This window comes from Bombina bombina, chromosome 6, assembly GCF_027579735.1.
Source record: "Bombina bombina isolate aBomBom1 chromosome 6, aBomBom1.pri, whole genome shotgun sequence".
Lineage (NCBI taxonomy): Eukaryota > Metazoa > Chordata > Amphibia > Anura > Bombinatoridae > Bombina > Bombina bombina.
The window spans coordinates 133012942-133032521 of record NC_069504.1 but is presented as its reverse complement, the minus strand read 5'-3'; the positions used below and the strand labels follow the sequence as shown (position 1 = coordinate 133032521).

At 39.7% G+C, this 19580-nt stretch overlaps 1 protein-coding gene across 3 annotated transcripts in view; it reads right to left on the bottom strand.

Moving 5' to 3' along the window:
* Window positions 1-19580, bottom strand: part of TBC1D22A (TBC1 domain family member 22A) — a 1537055-nt gene that overhangs the window by 1137654 nt on the left and 379821 nt on the right. For all 3 annotated transcript variants that reach the window (XM_053716617.1, XM_053716618.1, XM_053716619.1), the window contains exon 4: window positions 16997-17140. In XM_053716617.1, the coding sequence (XP_053572592.1) occupies window positions 16997-17140 (144 nt within the window). The remainder of the gene's footprint in view (window positions 1-16996; window positions 17141-19580) is intronic.

Below are 19580 nucleotides of genomic sequence, written 5' to 3'. Positions count from 1 at the left end.
CTGCCATACATTAGATGAAATATGGAGATTGACATCTATATTTTGGAGGAGCTCCGCTGCCTGCTTGAAACGCACAGAGTCGCCTTTGAGGATAAATTTCACATGGCATCCAGCGACAGTGACGATCGCACTTTTCAACAACCTCCTGAGACATTCCCATCCGCTCATGAAACTGCAACACTCGCTGCCTGTTGACAATGCACCCCAGAGGGACTTAAACTCTGCTCCTACGGAAACTGTGATTCCGGACACCGGACATAAACAAACACTATGTGCCATGGAGATGGAGAGCTGCATTCAGTGGGGGAGAGCTTGGGAAAAAATTACCGACATGAGCAGACCTACTTTCACTTTGCCCTGGCAGCCGATACCTTTGGAACCTAGCATAACGGCGATCCTAGCTGAAGCCTGCACCCAGATCAGCAGATCCGCACAGCCGCGAGCAGCGCAGCCCTCAAGAGCACCTCTCTTACCAGCTATCTACTTCCATTCACCCTTGATATACCTGAACTGGGACCCGGGTGGTTTGCTGCGGGCTCCTCTTTGGGAACACATTATGGTGTCCCACGGTGGACTTCCTTGCTCACAGGCTTTGTTTGTTGCTGCTAGGTCTCAGGTAACCTTGTCGCAAGTAAGACAGACCACCAACGGTTCTCTATAAACTGACTGTAATGAACATTGAAGGGACAATGACAGTGAAATAATAGCCATAATGAGTGTTACCCTTTCTAACTAAGAATAACTCATAGTGTAGATGCCTTTGTTTGTTTGTTGTTGATCCATGCTTTTCAGTGTTGGAATGCTGTTTCTGTTGCCTCAAGTTAGTATGGAGTTTAACAACAATCCATACATTACCATTATGAGATCCCACAGTTATATGTTTATCTATTTATTTATTTAAAGCTAAACTTCACACTGCCTGTTTTAAATTTTACAGCCTTTTTTTTTTGTTTTATGGGACCCTACTACTGTTTAACAAATATGATTGCCTTATACAGCCTCTCACTTATACGTCTATTTACCTCCCATTAACCTATAATATCTTGAAGCTATTGAGTCAAACATTTTATTTATTTCCCTAGTGGTTCTGCTTATTAATTTGGGATGGCGTCCTGCTGTCAGCGGCCGAGATGGCGGGACAACTCCCTTTAATCTAAGTATGTATATTTATTAGACCTTACCTATGCTCTAGCATCTACAACTACCAAGGCTGGAATTTTCATCTAGATAAAGTTATAACCAAAGGCATACATTAGCATTTATGTGTCCCAATAAATGATTAAGTTACAATTCAGAATACCTGTTTTCCTTACTGCTAATATTCTACACTGTTATACCTAAAGGATCCCAGTTAAACGCCAAATATGCCTCTCCTTTTTATTAGCAAGGTTACCCCTTATCCTCTATATGCAAACCTAATTTAGCCTCACAGGTCCCTCCTTTCGGGAAAATTACAGCGCTTATTCTGTTCACTGGACTCTACATACATCTCATAATTACAGCTTTAAGGTCTAGGTGCAGCTCCACTTTCTAATATTATATCAGTTGTAAATCTCCTACCTGAGTTACACATCTGGCGGAGTCCCAAGTATCCTTACTTCAAACCTGTTTCACTGCAATACTTAATAAATATACAGAAATATAAAAGTGTTTACACGGTTACCAGTTACATAGTATCTCAGATCTGTTGAAAAACATAAAATAGAGGTTCTTCATTTAGGGTCCATGAGTGGCCCTCTAACAATAATGTTTACCCACATCCAGTTTGGTTGATAGCAAATATGTGGTCCAAGAGTGGCCGCTTTAATGTCACGGTGGGTATACTGTTAGAATAGTATTTACTACATGCAATGAGTGGGTAATATGCATACTGTTCATTTATCTGTTTTGCTCTAGTTACCTGCTCTGAAATAATTTACTTTACTTTACTTTGTATTATGCATTGACAATTATTGATTGTTTGTATTGAAAAGAACCTCAATAAAAAATATAAAAAAAAAATAAAAAAAAAAAAATATGAATATCTTCATGGATATGGAATCTATTATTGTACCCAGAAATTCCACCCTGTTGCTGGGGACCAGAGAAATCTTTCCTTTGTTTATCTTCAATCCATGGGATCGAAGGAGAAAAAGTCTTTGAGTGATCCTCCGCGAGACTGCAGGAAGGAGCCTGGACCAGGATATCATCCAGATAAGGAGCCACTGCAATACCTCTAACTCTCGAAACCGAGAACAGCGCTCCCAGAACCTTTGTAAAGACTCTTGGGGCAGTGGCCAGACCGAATGGTAGGGCCACAAACTGGTAGTGTTGGTCCAAAAATGTGAATCTTAGGAACTTGAAGTGGTCCTTGTGGATTGGTTCGTGAAGGTAAGCATCCTTCAGGTCTATTGTCGTCATAAATAGTCCCTCTTGAACTAGGGGCAGGATTGATCTGATCGTCTCCATTTTAAATGATGGGACTGACAGAAACTTGTATGGACACTTCAGGTCCAGAATTGGGTGAAACGTGCCCTCCTTATTTGGGACCACGAAAAGGTTTGAATAATAACCCAGACCTCTTTCTGCTAGAGGGACTGGGGCAATAACTCAGAGAGGAGAGATCCCTCACACAACCTAGGAATGTGTCTCTCTTCTCTGGTCTTGAAGATAGATTTGACAGGAGGAATCTGGCGGATGAGTCTTAAAACCTATCCCGTAGCCCTGGGCTATGACCTCCAGAACCCAAGGGTCCTGAACGTCTCTTATCCAGGCCTCCGAAAAAAGAGATAGTCTGCCCCCTACGCGACCCAGAGACGGATCGGGGGCCGCCCCTTCATGGCGATTTTGTTTCGGCGGGCTTCTTACTCTGCTTGGACTTGTTCCAAAAGTGAGCTGGTTTCCAAAATCCCTTGAACTGCTTAATTTTCATGGCAGGCTGCTGGCGTTGAGACTTGTCGGAATGAAAGGGACGATAAGTAGAACCCTTAGGCTTACTCTTCTTATCCTGCGGTAGGAAAGCACCCTTGCCCCTCCCCCAATGACCATGGATATAATAGAGTCCAAACCAGGACAAAAGAGAACCTTTCCCTGAAAAGGGAGGGAGAGTAATCTAGACTTGGAAGTCATGTCCGCAGACCACAACTTTAACCACAGAGCCATACGGGCCAGAACAGAAAAACCTGAAGTCTTGGCATTCAGGCTAATAATCTGCATATTTGCATCACAGATGAACGAATGAGCTACCCTTAAGGCCTTAATTTGTTCCTGTATCTCCTCGAGGGGAGTCTCCACCTCGAACATAGCTGACAGAGAGTAACACCAATAGGTAGAAGCTCCAGTCACCGCAGCAACTGCCGCTGCTGGTTGAAAAACAAACCCCGTGAGTTTGAACATCTTCCTTAACATGGACTCCAATTTTTTGTCCATGGGCTCCCTGAACAAAGTGCTATCTTCAAGCAGGATAGTTGTTCGCTTAGCGACAGTGGAAATAGCACCATCCACCTTAAGAATGGCCCCCCACAGCTCAAGCTGTGAATCCGGAACGGGCAACAGCTTTTTAAAAGAAAAAAGAGGGAGAAAATGAAGATCCAAGTTTCTCCCATTCATTCTTAATAATATTAGCCATTGTAATGGGAACGGGAAGGTCTGTGGAACCACCCTGTCCTCGTAAACCCTATCTAGTTTAGAGATCAAAGGTTCCTCTGGCAATTTCAGCTCCGGAACCTCTAACGTAGCTAGCACTTCCTTTAGCAGAAAGCGCAAATGCTCCATCTTAAATTTAAAATCTGGCTCCTCCGAAGACAGAGGACTAGATATTGCCGATTCCGACCCAGAAAGAGCATCCTCCGAAGAGTCGGAGTCGTCTTCATCAGCGGATAATCTGTCAGAGACATCAAGTGGAGTCGATGACCCCTGGGATGGATAGCTATGAATCACCTTTCACTTGCGCTTAGCAGATCGTGGTAAAGCATTGAAGGCCAAGAGAAATTGCTCAGCAAAATCTGGCGGCCAAAGGGCCCCCCCTCGGGAGGATTAGGATCGGCCCGGGAGCAGCATGTGCAATCGGAGATGAATGTAGGGAACGCACCTCGCACTACGGAGAACCCTCAGAGGTGGACGGCTCAGTGGTACTTCAAAGCATGTGGAACAGAGTTGAGCAGGCAGATCAACCCAGACCTCTGCACAATATAAACAGTTGTTAGGTTTAATTAAAGAGGGAGTACCCTCTAACATATCAGAGTCCTCCATAGCTTGCGCCTTTATTACGGACTCGATATAAGCTAAATGGCACCTTTATATCCTAATGGCCAGGACACTCACTACCTCCTATGACCCGGACAACCGAGAAAACGCTTTGTCTCCTGCCACCACCGGTCAAGAAAGAGGAAGTTGAAGAGACCACACCCAGTCACATGGAGTGCCATGCAGAAACCGCCCCTGCACTAAAGAGAAAACGCCATAAAAAATGTTGCGCCGACATCTCAAAAACCTTACTGTTCGCACATTGACAAAGCCTCATCTCACACATGTCGCAGCATAAACACAATATACAGTAGACAACATTGTGCACAAATCCCTCCTTGTTCAATAACCACCATTCCTGGGGTATTAACCCTTTATTCTAAACAGATAAAAGGAGACACACTGTGACCCTGTCTTCTTACTTTATATGTATATAATGAAACGATCTTACCAGAATCTATGCCGTGGAACAGGAACACGGCCTTTCAAGTGTGACAGTTTAGTAGCGTCGCTCCTGACATGGATTTCAGAACAGAAAGCAGGCAGCGAAACTCGTCAACGCTGATTGCTTATAGAGCCGTTAATCTGAGTCGGGATGGTTTTGCAGAAAGACTCTCCCTGCATCTCCGGACTCCAACTATCACCCATGCTCTCACTGAGAGGCTGACCGGACTACTTAAAACTCCAGTCTCATTGTGAGGAGTACTACACTCTATAAGAAACTACTATGAATCTTCCGACAAAGAATGACTGGGGGATGAGGGGAGTGGGGGAGGTATTTAAGCCTTTGGCTGGGGTGTCTGTCTCCTCCTGGTGGCCAGGTTCTTAATTCCCACAAGTAATGAATGAAGCAGTGGACTCTCTTCCCATTAAGATGGAAAATAAATAATAGGGGACTGCCCACAGACAAGAAAAAAACGGGTGGGGGCCGTGGACTCTCCCTATCCGGAAGAAAATAAATTTATCTGGTAAGCATAAATTATGTTTTCCTTCCTAAGATAAGGAGAGCCCACGGCTTCATTCCTTACTGTTGGGAAAACTATACCCAAACTCCAGAGGACACTGAATGAATAACGGGAGGGACCAAAAAGGAAGATGCAGATCCTATTCTGAGGGCACCAAAGGCTGCAAAACTTTTCTCCTGAAAGCTGCTTCAGCCAAGAAAGGAGGACCAGGTAGCCACCTTACAAATCTGATCCATAGAGGCCTCGTTCTTAAAGGTCCAAGAGGAAGCCACTGCTCTAGTGGAATGAGCCGTTATCCTCTCAGGAGGACGATGTCCCGCTGTCTTGTAAGCTAAGCAGATGACACTCATTAACCAAAAAGATAGGGAAGTCGAAAAAACAGGGCTTCTGCCATCTCTGTATATGGTCCTTGAATATATTTATATAAAGTAATCATGTCATCTCTTAAGCACTGTTTTCTATAGAAAACAGACCCAGTTTGGCTACCTCTCCTCAAAGTTTAAATTTTCCATTCCCCTTATTAGCTTTGAGGCCCTTCTCTGAACTTTTTCTAGGTCTGCAATGTCTTTTTTTGAGATCGGTCCCCAGAACTGCACTCCATGCTCAAGGTGAGGTCTTACCAGGGATTTATATAGTGACATAATTATGCTTTCTTCCCTTGCATCAAGTCAAAATCATATTTTATACAAAAAAAACAAATATTAAGGATGAGCTTGAAATAAGCAGAATACAATAATACCTATTTATTAATACAAAATAAAATGTTATATCATTTGACAAACAAAATTACAAGAATTGTTTATCAATAGTTAAATCACGATGAATACAATAAAAACAATATACTACATAAGAGTGTCTTCAGAGATACTCTTGCTATGGCTAAACAATGTGTAATATTTCCTAGATCTGGACGTCCAGTATTATAAAATATAATAAAGTGCACTTAAAAATGGTTTTAGCAACGTGTTGCAAAAAAATATGAATAAAAAAAATAAATATAATAAAAAATGGCTTGCGGATATATCTTTTAATTCATATAGTATATGTCACCTTAGGCTGACTAAAAAATATATATTAAAAAATGACTTGCGTGTATATCCTTTTTGTTTATATAGTATATGTCACCTTGAGCTGGATACAATTGTTTCCTTAGTTTGTTTAGTTTATGTTGCTTTATATTTGATAGAATTGTCGTTGGTGGAGCTCTTAAAACAAAGTTCAAGGTAAAACAACAGTTATGTTATATTTGCATGGTACCTGCAAGCCACTCGTTAAGGGCGTTTAGTGGGGTTGAATGGATCGTCTCTCAAAAAGCACAGTGGAACAATTAGTCTCTCATTATGAGTTACTTTTGTCTCTGATGTTCAAGCCTAGCTGGAATAAATTACCGTTATTTAGGTAATTTTTCGTAGTCCGCTTCTGTGGAGGGTGGTGTCCGGACTCTGTGTATTACAGTACACGGAGCACTTCCGGTTTCGATGTTTCCCACGTGGAGTAGGCGTCTGACGTCACTGTGTTTACGGATCTGTGAGTCTGGACCGCGATGATAATCAGCTGTTTATCTGTGACAGTAGATCATCCAGTGAATGTCGCTCCTTAGTCACACACGCGTTGACTGTGTGTGACTAAGTGTACTTTTGGAAATTTTTAGATTAGATGGTCAAATAACGTCCTTTATAGTAATCTTGAGAGGAATTAACCCTCAAGAATAAATTGTACTAAAGACGGCCGCATCTAACTCTAAGATATCCTCAGCCTGTAAATTGACAGAGTAAGGAGGGACATTCACTGGATGATCTACTATCACAGATAAACAGCTGATTATCATTGCGGTCCAGACACACAGATCCGTAAACACAGTGACGTCAGACGCCTACTCCACATGGGAAACATCGAAATCGGAGTTCGGACACCAGCCTCCTCAGAAGCGGACTACGAAAAATTACCTGAATAACAGTAATTTATTCCAGCTAAGGTTGAACACTGTGCTTTTTGAGAGACGATCCATTCAACCCCACTAAACGCCCTTAATGAGTGGCTTGCAGGTACCATGCAAATATAACATAACTGTAGTTTTACCTTGAACTTTGTTTTAAGAGCTCCACCAATGACAATTCTATCAAATATAAAGCGACATAAACTAAACAAACTAAGGAAACAATTGTATCCAGCTCAAGGTGACATATACTATATAAACAAAAAGGATATACACACAAGCCATTTTTTATATATTTTTTTTAATCAGCCATTAGCATTCTGCGCCCATCTTTAGCTTGTTATCTATTACTACTCCCAAATCCCTTTCCTCCTCTGATTGGATAAGTCTAGTCCCATTTACATAATACTGTGCCTCCTTTTTTTTACTTCCAAAATGTAGAACCTTGCATTTTCCGTATTAAATCTCATTTTCAATTACCTGCCCATACTTCTAATTTCTGCAGAAGTTCATCCTGCTCTGACCTAATGACCTTACACAACTTTGTATCATCTGCAAAAATAGAGATGTTGCTTTTTACTCCTTGCTCCAAGTCAATAATAAAAATATTAAAAATAACAGGGCCCAGTACTGAACCTTGTGGGGCTCCACTGATTGCATTTGTCCAATCTGAGTATGATCCATTCACTACTACTCGTTGCTCCCTATCTTTAATCCAGTTACTTATCCATGAGCTAACATTTTCAGCTATTCCCAGTCCCTTAATTTTGTACATGAATCTCTCATGTGGCACTGTATCAAATGCCTTTGCAAAATCCAAGTATATCACATCCAATGATTCCCCTTTATATTTTAGCTTACTTATTTGTAAAAAAAAAAAAGAAAAGAAATTAACTAGATAAAATAATAATCAACTTTGCAATTTATTACTGTTATCATATTTGCTACATTCACTTGAAGGAGCAGCAATGCATAGTGGGGGCAAGCTGAATACATTGAGAGAGCCAATGAGAAGAAGCATATATATGAGCAGCAAAAATAAGCTGGTAGTTCCCAATAGTGCATTGCCGCTCCTAAGCCTATCTAGGTATGCTTTTCAACAAAGAATACCAAGACAAAAAAGCACTAGACATAAACTGGAAAGTTGTTCAACATGACATGCTTTATCTGAATTTTAATTTTGACTTTTTATGTCCATTGAGATCAGCTTACAGTTATTCTAGTTCCTACTTGCAGGTTTATTATTGTATCCAGTTAATTTGTTTCCTTTTCAATGTATATTTTCCTTGGTTACTGCATTTCTCGGATTGGGCGTCTGCCCTCCTCTTTCTTGTTTTGTTTAAGTTTGTTAGATTGTAAGCTTGAGAGCCTCTCTAACTGTAGCTCACTTTGTATAAAAATGCATCTACAACCGATTGTGCTTAAAGTGAATGTAAATTGTGATGCTAAAGTGCCCGGTTTTTAAAACTTTGATTAAAAACAGGGGCACTTTAATTCATCAATATTTTCATTTCACTCCTGTTGTGAAAATAAACTTACTTTTTAATCTTCACAGCAGCTCCAGCTTCCTCCACCTGTTTCAAAGCCTCTTCCTGGGTCTAAAATGAGGCATCGGCTTCCTCCAATCACAGCAGTGAATCAGACACTGAATCCCCCGGGGGGGAATCTGTGATTGGAGGATGACCTATCAATCATTTCTGACATCAGAAATGGCTTGTGAGACCGGAGAAAGCTGCAGCTGCTGTGAAGTTTAAAAGGTAAGTTTTTTGTCACAACAGGAGTGAAATGTAAATTTTGATGAATTAAAGTGCCCCTGTTTTTAATCAAAGTTTTAAAAACCGGGCACTTAAACATCAAAATTTACATTCACTTTAAGGGCAGGGCACTCCTCTCCTTTTGTTTATGTTTGCCAATGTGTAGTAATGTATATTGCATAGTCTTACATAATGTCTCATTGTAAGCTTTTTATTGTATTGTACCCTTATGATTGTAATGTACCGCTGTGTAGTGCTGCATAAAATGTTGGGGCTTTATAAATAACAATAATAAAATAATAGTGTGTTCTGTGTATCTGTATTTTTTTATAATAAATCTGTGTTATTGTACTTATGTACCCAGAGCTATAACATTTGGCTGTGCTTTACAAATGTCATTGCCACAAAGAAAACATTTTTACATCTTCTATTTATTGTCTGGTGCATTGTCTGGTGCATTTTCTGATTTTTCTTACTACATTAAACTTGCTTTCTATTCCCCTTTAAACGTTCAAGTGAAGGGGTTAATTTCATTAGTCGAAGCAGTTAAATGACACATTTATTTTTAATATCTACTGAGAATAAGCTTTAAAACTATAAATGTCTTTTCGTGCTAAAAATGCGCCTCCTCTTCATTCACATATACCATAAAACCTCTTTATAATAATGCAGTGACGTGGTTCCACAGATAGGAGCCTACATCTAATTTCTTATTTCATATTCAATAGTAGAGTAATTGTCCAAACATTAGCATTTTAAGTTTTAAGAACATATTCTTACATTATTATGTAGATGAATGTTTATCGCCGCTGTGAAATGCTATGAATTTGGATAGGCAAATACAAAAAAACCATACATACATTTCTCATAGTTCTTAAATAAGCTAGTAGTTGCTAGGCAACACCAAAGCTTAACTGCAATACAAAGGTTAAAAACGGTGCATTACAACAGTACGCAGCTTGAACAAAAAAGTACTGCTTATAAACTTTAGTGTGTAATGTTACATTTTAACTGAAGTCTTCCACTTATCTTATATCTAAATAGAGCACAAGCAATATTTCTTTCCATATTTAAATGTAGATTCCTAGTAACAATTTGACTTATAATAGAATCCTGATGGCTTTGTGCATTTAAATAGGCCAGCACTTCTAATCTCTTATGTGCTACATTTTAATTCAAAATTTCCCAAAACAGAAAAAGGACTTTGTGCTGCACAGTTATCAGAAGACATCTGACGCTTGCTTTCTACAGTCAAGAGAAATGGGAAAAGTAATATATTGAAATGAACAAGACACTTGCAATAAAAGAATACTTGCTTTTAGCTGTTTAAAATTTTTATTCAAAATATTCAGAATACAATGTTTTATTATTGTATAGCCTTGAATAAACTAATTGTTAGTACCAAATATTTAAATAAAGTGGCATCTCAATGCTTCTAGTATACTGACAATTCTTAGAATGTTACCTTGGTACAAGCAGAATTGCTTTACAAATCTCAAATAAGAAACTATATTTGAGTGTATTTATCTGTGCTACGCAATGTATGGAAAGGTGAAGCATGTAACTGTCAAATGCACACATACAACATAACACAATTATATATGCACACACATACAGCATAATACATTTATATATGCACACACATACAACATAACACAATTATATATGCACACACATACAGCATAATACATTTATATATGCACACACATACAACATAACACAATTATATATGCACACACATACAGCATAACACATTTATATATGCACACACATACAGCATAACACAATTATATATGCACACACATACAGCATAATACATTTATATATGCACACACATACAGCATAACACATTTATATATGCACACACATACAGCATAATACATTTATATCTGCACACACATACAGCATAACACATTTATATATGCACACACATACAGCATAATACATTTATATATAAACACATACAGCATAATACATTTATATATGCACACACATACAGCATAATACATTTATATATAAACACATACAGCATAACACATTTATATATGCACACACATACAGCATAATACATTTATATATAAACACATACAGCATAACACATTTATATATGCGCACACACATACAGCATAATACATTTATATATAAACACATACAGCATAACACATTTATATATGCACACACATACAGCATAATACATTTATATATAAACACATACAGCATAATACATTTATATATAAACACATACAGCATAACACATTTATATATGCACACACATACAGCATAATACATTTATATATAAACACATACAGCATAACACATTTATATATGCACACACATACAGCATAACACATTTATATATGCACACACATACAGCATAATACATTTATATATAAACACATACAGCATAACACATTTATATATGCACACACATACAGCATAATACATTTATATATAAACACATACAACATAACACATTTATTTATATATATTTATTTATATATATATATATATATATATATATATATATATATTGAAATCCATTCATCTATATTATATATATATATATATATATATATATATATATATATATATTGAAATCCATTCATCTATATTATATATATATATATATATATATATATATATATATATATATATATATATATATATATATATATATATATATTGAAATCCATTCATCTATATTATATATATATATATTGAAATATATATATATATATATATATATATAAATCCATTCATCTATATGTTGAAATCCATTCATCCAGAACAGAACACTACACTCACCGGATTTTCATAGGAATAAAAAGTCATTTTATTGATACAAAGTTAAAACATGAATATCCCCATGTGCTCCCTCTCTCTCCCCCCTCTTTTGATCGCTCCCCCCCCCCTCTTTTGCTCGCTCTCTCTCCCCCCTATTTTGCTCTCTCTCCCCCCTCTTTTGCTCTCTCTCTCCCCCCTTTTGCTCTCTCTTTCTCCCCCCTCTTTTGCTCTCTCTTTCTCCCCCTCTTTTGCTCTCTCTTTCTCCACCCTCTTTTGCTCTCTCTCCCCCCTCTTTTGCTCTCTCTTTCTCCCCCCTCTTTTGCTCTCTCTTTCTCCCCCCTCTTTTGCTCTCTCTCTCTCCGCCCCTCTTTTGCTTGCTCTCTCTCTCCCTCTCTTGCTCTCTCTCTTTAACCCTCTCTTTTGCTCTCTCTACCCCTCTCTTTTGCTCTCTCTTCCCCTCTCTTTTGCGCTCTCTCCCCCTCTCTTTTGTGCTCTCTACCCCCTCTCTTTTGCGCTCTCTCCCCTTCTCTTTTGCACTCTCTCCCCCTCTCTTTTGCGCGCTCTCTCCCCCTCTTTTGCACTCTCACCCCCCTCTTTTGCTCTCTCTCTCCCCCTCTTTTGAGCTCTCTCTTCCCCTCTTTTGCGCTCTCTCTCCCCCTCTCTTTTGAGCTCTCTCACCCTTTTTTGCGCTCTCTCGATCCCCCTCATTTGTGCTCTCTCTCCCCCTCTTTTGCTCTCTCCCCTCTCTTTTGCTCTCTCTCTCCCACCCTCTTTGGCTCTCTCTCTCCTCCACTTTTGCTCTCTCTCTCTTCCCCTCTTTAATTCTCTCTCTCCCCCCTCTCTTTTGCTCTCTCCCCCACTCTTTTGTGCTTTCTCTCACCCTCTTTTGCGCTCACTCTCTCCCCCTCTCTTTTGTGCTCTCTCTCCCCCTTTTTTGTGCTCTCTCCCCCTCTTTTGCGCTCTCTCTCCTCCTCTTTTGCTCTCTCCCCTCTCTTTTGCTCTCTCTCCCCCCTTCTTTTTTGCTCTCTCTCCCCCCCTCTTTTGCTCTCTCTTCCCCCCCCCTCTTTTGCTCTCTCTCTCTCCCTCCTATCTTTTGCTCTCTCTCTCCCTCCTATCTTTTGCTCTCTCTCTCCCTCCTCTCTTTTGCTCTCTTTCCCCCCTCTCTTTTGCTCGTTCCCTCCTCTCTTTTGGTCTCTCTCTTTCTCTCCTCCTCCTCTATCCCCTCTGTTTTGCTCTCCCCTCTGTTTTTCTCTCTCACTTGACCATGCAGCTGCCACCACGGCTGCTCCTGTCGGCCACGCCCCTTCACACGTGCACCGGCCACGTCCCCATCACGTGAAATCCATTCATCTATATGTTGAAATCCATTCATCCAGAACAGAACACTGCACTCACCGGATTTTCATAGGAATAAAAAGTCATTTTATTGATACAAAGTTAAAACATGAATATCCCCATGTGCTCCCTCTCTCTCCCCCCTCTTTTGATCTCTCTCTCTCCCCCCTCTTTTGCTCTCTCTCCCCCCTCTTTTCCTCTCTCTTCCTCCCCCCTCTTTTGCTCTCTCTTTCTCCCCCCTCTTTTGCTCTCTCTTTCTCCCCCCTCTTTTGCTCTTTCTTTCTCCCCCCTCTTTTGCTCGCTCTCTCTCTCCCTCTCTTGCTACCTCTCTTTAACCCTCTCTTTTGCTCTCTCTACCCCTCTCTTTTGCTCTTTCTCTCTCCCCCTCTCTTTTGCTCTCTCATCCCCTCTTTTGCGCTCTCCCCCTCTCTTTTGTGCTCTCTACCCCCTCTCTTTTGCGCTCTCTCCCCTTCTCTTTTGCACTCTCTCCCCCCTCTCTTTTGCGCGCTCTCTCCCCCTCTTTTGCGCTCTCTCCCCCCTCTTTTGAGCTCTCTCTCCCCCTCTTTTGAGCTCTCCCCCTCTTTTGCGCTCTCTCTCCCCCTCTCTTTTGAGCTCTCTCACCCTTTTTTGCGCTCTCTCGATCCCCCTCATTTGTGCTCTCTCTCCCCCTCTTTTGCTCTCTCCCTCCCACCCTCTTTGGCTCTCTCTCTCTCTCTCCTCCACTTTTGTTCTCTCTCTCTTCCCCTCTTTTATTCTCTCTCTCCCTCTCTCTTTTGCTCTCTCTCCCCCACTCTTTTGTGCTTTCTCTCACCCCTCTTTTGCGCTCACTCTCTCCCCCTCTCTTTTGTGCTCTCTCTCCCCCTTTATTGCGCTCTCTCCCCCTCTTTTGTGCTCTCTCCCCCTCTTTTGCTCTCTCCCTCCCCCCTCTCTTTTGCTCTCTCTCCCCCCTCTTTTGCTCTCTCTTCCCCCCCCTCTTTTGCTATCTCTCCCCCCTCTTTTGCTCTCTCTCTCCCTCCTATCTTTTGCTCTCTCTCTCCCTCCTCTCTTGTGCTCTCTTTTTCTCTTTCCCCCCTCTCTTTTGCTCGTTCCCTCCTCTCTTTTGGTCTCTCTCTTTCTCTCCCCCTCCTCTATCCCCTCTGTTTTGCTCTCCCCTCTGTTGTTCTCTCTCACTTGACCATGCAGCTGCCACCACGGCTGCTCCTGTCGGCCACGCCCCTTCACACGCGCACCGGCCACGTCCCCATCACAGCACGCACCCACACGGCACATTTGGCCACGCCCCCACTAGGCAGCTTCCACAGTGCGCACTCCTCTGCTGCTCAAGGTCAGGTATGTTTGTCCTTGTGCAGTCTCTACTGCGCATGGCTGCATCTGGCAAACATACCTGGCCTTTTATTATATAGGATATATATATATATATATATAAATATATATATAAATATATATATATATATATACACACACACAATCACATATACAAGTAAATTAACATATACACTGATGTGGATTTACAGAAGTAGTTTTTACATTTACTTTTCACACTTAGAGGCTAGATTATAATCTTTATACATGCACACACATACAACATAACACATTTATATATGCACACACATACAACATAACACATTTATATATACACACACAACACATATATATATATATATTTTATATATATATATATATATATATATATATATATATATATATATATATATATATACAGGGAGTGCAGAATTATTAGGCAAGTTGTATTTTTGAGGATTAATTTTATTATTGAACAACAACCATGTTCTCAATGAACCCAAAAAACTCATTAATATCAAAGCTGAATAGTTTTGGAAGTAGTTTTTAGTTTGTTTTTAGTTATAGCTATTTTAGGGGGATATCTGTGTGTGCAGGTGACTATTACTGTGCATAATTATTAGGCAACTTAACAAAAAACAAATATATACCCATTTCAATTATTTATTTTTACCAGTGAAACCAATATAACATCTCAACATTCACAAATATACATTTCTGACATTCAAAAACAAAACAAAAACAAATCAGTGACCAATATAGCCACCTTTCTTTGCAAGGACACTCAAAAGCCTGCCATCCATGGATTCTGTCAGTGTTTTGATCTGTTCACCATCAACATTGCGTGCAGCAGCAACCACAGCCTCCCAGACACTGTTCAGAGAGGTGAACTGTTTACCCTCCTTGTAAATCTCACATTTGATGATGGACCACAGGTTCTTAATGGGGTTCAGATCAGGTGAACAAGGAGGCCATGTCATTAGATTTTCTTCTTTTATACCCTTTCTTGCCAGCCACGCTGTGGAGTACTTGGACGCGTGTGATGGAGCATTGTCCTGCATGAAAATCATGTTTTTCTTGAAGGATGCAGACTTCTTCCTGTACCACTGCTTGAAGAAGGTGTCTTCCAGAAACTGGCAGTAGGACTGGGAGTTGAGCTTGACTCCATCCTCAACCCGAAAAGGCCCCACAAGCTCATCTTTGATGATACCAGCCCAAACCAGTACTCCACCTCCACCTTGCTGGTGTCTGAGTCGGACTGGAGCTCTCTGCCCATTACCAATCCAGCCACGGGCCCATCCATCTGGCCCATCAAGACTCACTCTCATTTCATCAGTCCATAAAACCTTAGAAAAATCAGTCTTGAGATATTTCTTGGCCCAGTCTTGACGTTTCAGCTTGTGTGTCTTGTTCAGTGGTGGTCGTCTTTCAGCCTTTCTTACCTTGGCCATGTCTCTGAGTATTGCACACCTTGTGCTTTTGGGCACTCCAGTGATGTTGCAGCTCTGAAATATGGCCAAACTGGTGGCAAGTGGCATCTTGGCAGCTGCACGCTTGACTTTTCTCAGTTCATGGGCAGTTATTTTGCGCCTTGGTTTTTCCACACGCTTCTTGCGACCCTGTTGACTATTTTGAATGAAACGCTTGATTGTTCGATGATCACGCTTCAGAAGCTTTGCAATTTTAAGAGTGCTGCATCCCTCTGCAAGATATCTCACTATTTTTTACTTTTCTGAGCCTGTCAAGTCCGTCTTTTGACCCATTTTGCCAAAGGAAAGGAAGTTGCCTAATAATTATGCACACCTGATATAGGGTGTTGATGTCATTAGACCACACCCCTTCTCATTACAGAGATGCACATCACCTAATATGCTTAATTGGTAGTAGGCTTTCGAGCCTATACAGCTTGGAGTAAGACAACATGCATAAAGAGGATGATGTGGTCAAAATACCCATTTGCCTAATAATTCTGCACTCCCTGTATATACTGTATATATATATATATATATATATATATATATATATATATATATATATATATATATATATATATATATATATATATACTATATATATATATATATTTATATATATATATACACACACACATACAACATAACACATTTATATATACATACACATACGACATAACACATTTATATATACACACACATACAATATAACACACACACACACATATATATATATATATATATATATATATATACAGTATATATATATATATATATATATACACACACACACACACACACACATGTATTTATACATATACACTGTAAATTAGCATATACACTGATGTGGATTTACAAAAGTAGCTTTTCTTTATCCGTTTTTACATTTACTTTTTTTTTTTACTTAAATTGCAGGCGTTCCATACTTTTTACACTTATAGCCCAACAGGAGGCTAGATTATAACATAATTTGTTAATATACAAATGGAATATATGTTGGCGTGGGTGTTTTATTACTATTTGATTGATTAACTTGATCATATCACAGCAGAAACTTACCAGTCCTGCTTAAAGAATAGTATAAGATAATAGATACCCAAGTTCTGAAACTTTAAATGGTTAATTCTATAATAAAATAGATGTTGCTTTGCACTAAAGGCAGGGTATTCATGTTTTCTTGACAAGTGAAAGGAAGGGATTTACACCTACCCAGATAGTACTTACCAAGGTCAGTGTTTGGGCCAGCAAGTAGCTGTTTAAATTTTTCTAAACGAATTGCTTCTCTTTCTGTTAGACCGGCACTGCCAGCAAGTGGAACCAATGTCTGCTGAGGAACAGATTGTTGTCTCTGTAGAGAATCCTTCTCACCTGTATCACAAAAGTTAACATATATTCATTTATATCAAATCAATCTTCTTAGAAACACTAAAAAGTAGCTTTACATGACCCTTAGTAAGCTAAATACATTACAGATTGTATAAACACTGCTTATTATATGTCATTCAATTCTGACTAATCTACTACTGTAAAAGCATGTTTATCAAATTATAACAAAAACAAATGATCACTGGTTGTTTGTTACTAATATAAGATAAGTAGTTGTATTGCTTATTTTCACATATTTATTTTAGAACTGACTATACTTAGAGGATTTCCCAATAACTCAAGTGATTCAGATCAATATTAAAAAAGAAAATAAAGGTTAAATTATTTATTTTCCTTTATTTTTTAACACATCCTGTCATTCAGTACCTATAACTAGTATTAATGTCATTAATGTTGTATCATCGGCTTAGACTCCCCAGGGCTGCTGGACATGAGAGTTCCTCTGTGGGACTACACGTTTTGGATGCAGCTTTGTACCACAGACAAATCAAGGATTGTAAAGTGGAATAAAATGGATGAGCTTGGGAAAACGATAATGGTTTATTGTGCTTACAAATCTAAGATGTTTTGTATCTCTTACAGTTATATAAAACAAGGGAAATGGTTTATGTGCCTTAAAATACTATTGCTTCTTGTGCCAGTAGTAGTATTTTTTTTTTTTTTTTTTAAACAGTTCATATTAATATATTTTTTCTCAAAAGAGCTTTATTGCAACAAAATAAGTTTACATTACAGATAATATAGCGAGACAATAGGTAAGATAAAGGGTAAGACAATTAACCAGTGCTTATATGGTTTGGTAGTTAATGTAGGTTTATTGGGAACCCAGGTTGAGAAACTCAAGAGGGTTGTAATCAAGGTTCATTAAAAAACAGAATTTATGCTTACCTGATAAATTACTTTCTCTTACGGTGTTTTCAAGTCCACGGATTCATCCTTACGTATGGGATATTCTCAATCCCTACAGGAAGTGGCAAAGAGAGCACACAGCAGAGCTGTCCATATAGCTCCCCTCAGGATCCCCCCCCCCCCCCCAGTCATTCGACCGACGGTTAGGAGAAAAAGGAGAAACTATAGGGTGCAGTGGTGACTGTAGTTTACTAAAATAAATTTGAACCTGACTTCATTGCCAGGGCGGGCCGTGGACTGGATACACCGTAAGAGAAAGTAATTTATCAGGTAAGCATAAATTCTGTTTTCTCTTACATGGTGTATCCAGTCCACGTATTCATCCTTACTTGTGGGATACCAATACCAAAGCTTTAGGACACGGATGAAGGGAGGGAACAAGTCAGGTAACCTAAACGGAAGGCACCACTGCTTGCAAAACCTCTCTCCCAAAAATAGCCTCCGAAGAAGCAAAAGTATCGAATTTGTAAAATTTGGCAAATGTATGCAGTGAAGACCAAGTCGCTGCCTTACAAATCTGTTCAACAGAAGCCTCATTCTTGAAAGCCCATGAGGAAGCCACAGCTCTGGTGGAATGAGCTGTAATTCGTTCAGTAGGCTGCTGTCCAGCAGTCTCATAAGCCAATCGGATTAGGCTTTTCAGCCAGAAGGAAAGAGAGGTAGCAGTCACTTTCTGACCTCTCCTCTTACCAGAATAGACAACAAACAAGGATGATGTTTGTCTGAAATCTTTAGTTGCCTTTAAATAGAATTTTAAAGCACGAACCACATCAATATTGTGTAACAGTCGTTCCTTCTTAGAAACTGGATTAGGGCACAGAGAAGGAACAATAATTTCCTGGTTGATATTCTTATTAGAAAACAGGTTTGGTACGCAAAACAACCTTATCTGCATGGAACACCAGATAGGGTGAATTACACTGCAAAGCAGACAATTCAGAAACTCTTCGCGCAGAAGAAATAGCTACCAAAAACAAAACTTTCCAAGATAACAACTTAATATCTATGGAATGCAAAGGTTCAAACGGAACCCCTTGAACTAAATTTAGACTCCATGGAGGAGCCACAGGCCTGTAGACAGGCTTGATTCTAACTAGGGCCTGTGCAAAGGCCTGAATGTCTGGTACAGCTGCCAGATGCTTGTGTAACAGAATAGACAGAGCAGATATCTGTCCCTTTAAGGAACTAGCTAACAAACCTTTCTCCAATCCTTCTTGGAGAAAAGACAATATCCTTGGAATCCTAACCTTACTCCACGAGTAACCATTGGATTCGCACCAACAAAGATATTTCCGCCATATCTTATGGTAAATTTTCCTCGTGACAGGCTTTCTAGCCTGGATCACAGTATCTATAACTGATTCAGAGAACCCACGCTTAGCTAGAATTAAGCGTTCAATCTCCAAGCAGTCAGTTGCAGAGAAACTAGATTTGGATGCTTGAAAGGACCTTGAATTAGAAGATTCTGCCTCGATGCCGCCTTGGGATCCCTGGATCTGGATCCGTAAAGGGG